At 48.4% G+C, this 7,106-nt stretch overlaps 1 protein-coding gene across 8 annotated transcripts in view; it reads left to right on the forward strand.

Moving 5' to 3' along the window:
* Window positions 1-2,899, forward strand: part of PSME3IP1 (proteasome activator subunit 3 interacting protein 1) — a 33,215-nt gene extending 30,316 nt beyond the window's left edge. For all 8 annotated transcript variants that reach the window (XM_037729301.1, XM_017502656.2, XM_037729300.1 and 5 more), the window contains exon 7: window positions 857-2,899. In XM_037729301.1, coding sequence (XP_037585229.1) covers window positions 857-1,074 — 218 coding nt within the window. In that variant the 3' untranslated portion in view covers window positions 1,075-2,899. The remainder of the gene's footprint in view (window positions 1-856) is intronic.
* The last annotated feature ends 4,207 nt before the right edge of the window (window positions 2,900-7,106 follow it).

Here is a 7,106-nt window from a genome sequence, read left to right on the forward strand (position 1 = left end):
AGGCGGAGGTTGCAGTGAGCCGAGATCGCGCCATTGCACTCCAGCCTGGGTAACAAGAGCGAAACTCCATCTCAAAAAAAAAAAAAAAAAAAAAATGTTACCTGACAGGCTTCTGTTTTCTCATTTGTAAAAGAATACAACTAGAAAGCAAAGGTTGTGTTAAATCAGTTTCTGAATCACTCCTCTCTCCCATCAGGGAAAAGTGGCCCTTAATATAGAACATTATTCTGTTGAGTCCCTCTGAGTCTATTCCAGTCGTGGGGGCTCTCCAGTTTTTTAACATTTTTTAAAAGAAAATGTTATTGTGTAGCTGCTGTTTGGCCTTCAATATGTATCTGTGCTTGCTGGCATATTGGTCAGTAAGTAAGGAATGGCATAATATGCTGAGAAGTTAATGGAATTGTTAATACTGCTCACAGTGTCTCTCTTAGCTGTCTTCATCCCTACTGTTGAGGGCATGTGGAAGCCTTTCATCCCCCACCCATGTGTCCATTTCACGGTTGTGTGAGCACAGGGAAATCAAAGCACTCTAGGCTACACTCTGAAGTAGCTTGTTCTGCAACTCAGAGCTGGTGGAGAACAACAGAGTATAGTGAGGCTCTGGGGTTAAAAAGACCTTGATTCAAGTCTCAGCTCTGCCCCTTTACTTTCAGAAGTCCTTTCACCTCCTGGAGCCTCCCTTCCTTCTTCAGTTTCCCCGTCTCTAAATCGAGGGCAATGATAGTATTGGCTGCATAGGGTTGTTCTGAGGCTTCTCTGTGGGAAAAGCCTTTGGTACAGTGCCTGGCACATGGTATGTCAGTCCTCAACTTTGGGAAAGGGTGATGAAGTGATAGTCTTTCCCCTTTTGTTGCAGAGGCCTCATCCTGCAAGTCTCTCGGAAACACTTCCCTGAGCGGCCCCTCCATCCACTGCCCCTCTGCTGCAGTCTGTATCGGCATCCTCCCAGGCCTGGGCGCCTACTCTGGGAGCAGCGACTCCGAGTCCAGCTCAGACAGCGAAGGCACCATCAATGCCACTGGAAAGATCGTCTCCTCCATCTTCCGAACCAACACCTTCCTCGAGGCCCCCTAGTTTCTCTGTGCTTAAGCTGGAAACTCCTCCCCAAGGGTAGATCGGACCGTTCATGCTGCCTACAGACATTATGTCCCTCAAAAAAAACTCCTTTGCCTGCGTCCTGTGCACAATGTGACATTTTTAACCAACCCAATCTAAAAATGTGCCAGAATCTACCTGTGGCCCGAATCGTGTTTGGTTTCTCTTTCCACTCTGGTGCAGATGACCAAACCTGTCCCGCTGCCACTTCCTCACAGACATGGGGAGGAGGGCGAGGCCCAGCCGAAGTTCCACTAAAAATGCCCTAGGAGGATAGGCACCGGCTGGCTTGCCAAAGGGTTTGGGTTTTATTGCTTTCTGTTTTTTTCTTTTCTTTCCTTTTCCAACAGCACAAAAAAGTAAGGGCAGTTATTGGACAGGTATTATTTAAACATTCTATTGTAGATGAATGTGCTGTTTGGTTCTACTGCATTGTGGAGCATGTGGGGGAAGAAAGCTGACCCAGGTGATGAAATGGAGCCCTTCCCTGGAACTAACCAGTCCTTGATGTTGTGTGACTAAGTAGAGATGCTAAACCCCATCTGCTGGGGGTGTCGCTTCACACTCGGCATGCATTGTGAAGGCTTTCCGCACCCTTGGCCATTCCTTCTCCCCTCTCTCTCCAACCCCATTTATGCAGGAAGGAACTGCTAACAAGAAAGCTTCCATCTTCTCAGACCTTTTCTCTGCCTCGGAAATTATTTTATGTTTGTTTTTGAAATAAAGGATTTAGTTTGAGATTCAAAATTTTAGAGAAACGTAGGCCTTGTTTACTCATAGCCAGACATCAGAACTGTGGGTAGGTATGTTAATGAGATGACTTATTTCCGGCAGCTTCTGGAATCCAAATATTGTAAACTAGTGGGACATACTTGCATATTATGACTGTTCTATCGAGGCCCTTCTCTGTTTAATGCATATTATATTTGTGCTTTTAACTGTGGAATCTATTTCTAAATTAAGGGTGCTGCCCTAGTACTTTTCTTTGCTGCCCTTGCTGCTCTTTTTCCCTTCCAAACAGCAACTCTGAGGCCATGAGCAGCCAAAAACTAGAGGTGCTCCTCCATCTCGTCTCATAAAGGGAAACAGGCTCAACCCTTGGATTCTGGAGGAGGGAGGGGGAGAGGGTGTGGAGGCCTCGAGGACAGAGGCAGACATGAGCTTTGACAACAGTCTGTAGGCTCTCCTGCTTTAGAATAAGCCTGTACCGTTCTTTATCCATTCCCCTTGTTCCTACATCAATTGTTTTTACTTTCTTGGGTGTGAGACTGAGCGAGACACACACAAAATGTGTTGACACTGTGATGCCAGCAGGCAAAGCAGCTACCGACTTTGAATGTGGGCAGAGAGGCCCCTGGATCTCATCCAGCCCACTCCTTTTCCCTTTCCAGTGCAGTGACACTCCAGTGCCCGTTGGCAGATGGTGACTTCCCTGCACCCATAACTGATGCCTTGTGAATTCTTCCTCTGTTTCAGAACTACTCTATGCTAATTGTTCATGACTGCCAATACGTGTGTCAGCTCCATCCTAACAAATAAGACGTTTAGGTAAAACTGTGTAGGCACCTTCTGCTTCTCTGCTTCATTGTTCCTGTGATAGTCCTGTTATTACAGCATGTTCCCAAAACAGCCTCACATTGTTAAAGGCAGCAGACCAGGGCATCAAAGTCACCATCTTTATGTGGCTTGACTCTTAAGAGGCCATTACTGTACTTCATGACCTCTTGATAGAGAAAGAAGTTGACAAAGGGTTGCAGGGTTTAAAAAGATTAACATGAAAGCTAATAAACCTGTCAAAGAACAACATCTTGTTTTTCCTCTACTGAATATTGTGTCTAACTCTCCCCATCTCTCTCAGCTAGATTGTGTTGAGAAGGTTGAGACTGTCCAGACTGTGACTTCTCTTCCTGGTGTCTCAGGAGAGACTGAGAATCACTGGTGATCATTGCATCATGTTCCATTGTACGCGTTAGCACAGAGCTCTGGAACTGAAACACAGCTTCTGTAAAAACTACAGCTAACAAAGCAGCGTCTGACCTGACCAACAAAGGAAGCAGCCTTGGAAAGCATCTAATGTAGACCTTGAAGTTCGAACCCAAAGGAGAATAGAATAGACAGGGCTGGAAGGAAACACTGCTTTAAACCATAAAGTGTAGTACTCCTGCCTTAGTAATTGGGATTTTATAACTGGGTAAGTACGGGACTAAAACAAAGTTTGGCATGGTTTCCTTTAAGCTTGCTTACTTTGTCCTGAGTGGTAGAATTCTTACCACTCTTCAACCATGTGAGGGAGAAAGCTAATAGGAATCCTACTGCCAGCTCTGTTTGGGGAGGATTATCTAGCTTGTCACCCACCTAGGTGGAGAAAGGGAGTGTGAAATTTGAAGCATCTATTTTTCCATCTATAAAAAGCAGGGAAGCTGATGTGACTAGACCCAAAAAGGTGGCTGGCTACCTACTCGTGTATATCTTCCCTGAATCTAAGTACACAAGAGACAGAGCTGGCTTCTCAAATCCAAAGGGGGGTGGGGCAGGGGGCTTCAGGTTTTTTCAGGATCATTCTAGACTGGGAGTCAGGAGCCCCTAAGTTGGGTGACTTAGTGCCAGGCATCCTCATTTCTTTCACTCTAGCTCCTGAGTTCTTCCCTTCTGGCTACCTCCTTCCCACCCAAGAGAGGATCTTCATTTGTCTAAGCCATTCCACGCTGTTTCTGCTGCTCCTCCCTGGGAACTCAGCCTAGTTCCACCATAGTGGTTATGAGTTAGGAGCCAACTATAACTAGCTGTGTCACTTGGGCAAGGTTAGTGTGACCTTTCACCTCACTTTCCTCCTTGGTAAATAGGAATAACACACTAACTTCCTAGGGAGATAGAGATAACCTAGATTAGGTGCTAGGTGTGCGGTATCTGACAGACGGTGGCCACCCTTGGTGCTGTTGCATCAGCCCTCCCTTGTTTCTGGGTGGCATAGCCAGAGCTTCCATTAGTGGCGATTTATGCAGGTTTATCCATTCCACTGGCCTTCCTCAGTTGCAGCTAGAAAACTGGCATGGGCAAAGGGTCAGATCTGGTCGTCAAAGCTCCAACCACCAGCTTTTGCTGTATGCTTCCATCTTAGCTAAATGTTAATTGCTTAGGCACACCCGGTTCCTTGGCGCGGGTGTCCTAGCCGTGGGTATATGGCTCAGCTGTCGTCTTAGGCCCCTCCAGAAAAACAGAGCTCTATGGCAGTGCAGATTATTTGGACTTGGGTATTTTCCGCGTGCCCAACCCACTTACGCATCACAGGATGAAATGCAAGTTCTGCTCGGTGGGAGGCTGGGATCTTGGCAACACTTTGGTAGTCACAGGTTGAACACAGAAACCAGTCATCCATTTGTGCTTTAGTGACACTGGCAGGGGCTATTTTGCTCCCTTACCTGCCGGAGCATCGGTTTAGGGAGAGAGGGAGCCTCACAGCGGGAACAGGCAGCACATGGCCGCAGCATCAGAGATTTGCAGAGGGCAGAGGCTGAAAAACCTGAGGGACAGCCCTTCACCTGTGCTTTATACTGCAGGCTCGTCTTCCATTGCTGTTTTAGTAATAGTCATGCACATCACTACTTGTGTTGCTTTCTTTCGTTCAGTGTATACTGAGAGCTTGCTATGTATGTGCCAGGGTGTTTGGGGCATTTGTGCGTTATTTTTGTGGACTGTAGTGTCTTTCATTCTGGGGCAGAAAAGTCCTGTGGAGCAGCCCTTCCCTATATTGTACAGGAAATCAGGATTCCTAGGGGCACATGCCTGAGGTTGCGTAGTTAAGTGACAGAACCAGAATTTTCATTTGAGCCTTTAAGTCCAAGTGCGGCTTTCTGTGGTTTCAGTGGAACTTAAAACAAATGCCAGTTCCCAGGCTTCCGTGGAGGAGATTCAAGGGTGAAGGAATCTTTCCAGTTAAATTTCGAGGTTCACTTTTCAGCCTGCCATCCATGTGCAGGAACCAAGTAGCAGCACCACAGCCTGGATTTTTTAAAAAGTGATTTGGAGCCGGGCGCCATGGCTCATGCCTGTAGTCCTAGCACTTTGGGAGGCCAAGGCAGGTGGATCACGTGAAGTCAGGAGTTCAAGAACAGCCTGATCAACATAGTGAAATTTCATCTCTACTAAAAATACAAAAATTAGCCAGGCAAGGTGGCATGTGCCTGTAGTCCCAGCTACTCGAGCTGAGGCAGGAGAATCACTTGATCCCGGGAGGCGGAGGCTGCAGTGAGCCGAGATTGCACCACTGCACTCCCTCCTGGGTGACAGTGAGATTCTGTTTCGAAAATAAAAAAATAAAAAGTGATTTGGCTGGCCTTGTCAAGAGTTTAGACACATTCCTTTCCCTTCTGAACTGAAGCCAGCCTGGAGTAAAGGGCCTGCTTGACTTACCCATTCACTCCTTAGGCAGAGAAGGAGCAGGCAGAGAGCAGAGATGGCTGGGTCTGCCCCCATGTGAAGCCTGGATGTGGGGTCCGCAGCCACCACACCTGAGGAAGTGACCTGTGAGTGGCAGCATGCGGGACAGACCCCCACTGCAAGGCTGGGGCTTTGCCTTCACATGGCCCAGTGGATAGCAGCCTCCCTAGTTTCACCAAGCTCGTAAGTCACTCCCACAGGAAGCTGTAAAGGAGTGGGATTCCACCCATGTTGCCGGCCTGGGGGCCAGTCCTCTGTGGTTTTCCAAGGGAGTCTGCACATCAGGGCTCTGTGCAGTCCAGTGGCCCTCTAGAGAGAAGTGTCCCTAACAGATCCTTCAGCTGACTCTTGGTGACCACAGAATCAGTAGGGGCATCAGAGGCTTAGGATGAAAGTATCCCTTACTCACTTCCACCAGAAAAACTCTGGCTGGAGTTCATCAGGAACTAAGAGGTAGGAATCTATGTGCTGCGGTGCCCAATCCTAGAAGGCCCTAGTAAGAATTACCAGGAGAGTAGGTGGGGACAATTGACTTCCCAATGTCAGTGGCACAGAGTGACAAATTCATTAGCAGCTTGAGCAGAATAACCCCATCCAGAGCCAAGGGAAGGCATTCAACGCACTGGAGCAAGTGTGGGCCACGGAGGCAGCCAGACTTGGGTATGAGACCTGGCTCTGCCTCTAGTAGACGTGATTCGCCTCTCTGCTTGTCTCCTCATCTCTGAAATGGTCACTGTCAAGGGCTCGGAAGGGTTCACCAAAATAGTGCTTGCAGCCTAGGCAACACGGCAAAATTCCATCTCTACAAAACTGCGCGTTGTGGTGCATGCCTGTGGTCCAGCTACTCACCGCTGCACTCCAGCCTCGATGAGAGTCTCAAAAAATGCCTGCAAAACACTGACCACGGAGCTGGAAACTGTGCTCAACAGGAAGGTTAGCTGTTACTGCTTACACAGAAGCCCGCGTCTAAGGGGCTACCTGGAGCTCCAAGCAGGGGTCATTCAGGTGGATAAAAGAGAAAGAGGTGTTATGTGGAAGGAAGGGGTGACCTGGGAGGGGGGCTGAACTTTCAGGGGTCCACTGGCAGGTATCATAAAATTGGGCCTGAGCCCAGAGAGGGGGATGTGGTAGAAACAACAGGGTCAAAAGCAGCCCCACTTGGGGTCCTGAGGCCAGAGAGGCTTTCATAGACCTCCAGTGGCTGACTGAAACACCCGGGGGTCCCGAGTAGGGGCAGATGGGTGGCTGGGACTGCTGTCCAGTTGTGGGGTAGGGATATGTGGTACTGGTTGCACCTGAGTGGAACCAACCAGAAACTGGTGTGGGCTTGCACATTCTATTCATCCACAAGTATTTACTGAGTTTGTACAGTGTGCCAGGTTCTGTGCCAGTTTAACAGGTTATCACTGCTAGCTGGCAGTGATTTAACAGGTTATCACGTGGAATGCATGTCCCCATGCAGAAGCGACTACACCAACTTAGCGGGCTTGTGGGGTGGATTTTCATCTTACATTTCCTTTCTCAGATCAGTGGGCCTGTCAGGTCCCTGCTGAGGACGGAGCTGACACAGGGAC

The sequence above is a fragment of the Cebus imitator genome, unplaced genomic scaffold (genome assembly GCF_001604975.1).
Source record: "Cebus imitator isolate Cc_AM_T3 unplaced genomic scaffold, Cebus_imitator-1.0 Scaffold297, whole genome shotgun sequence".
Classification (NCBI taxonomy): Eukaryota; Metazoa; Chordata; class Mammalia; order Primates; family Cebidae; genus Cebus; species Cebus imitator.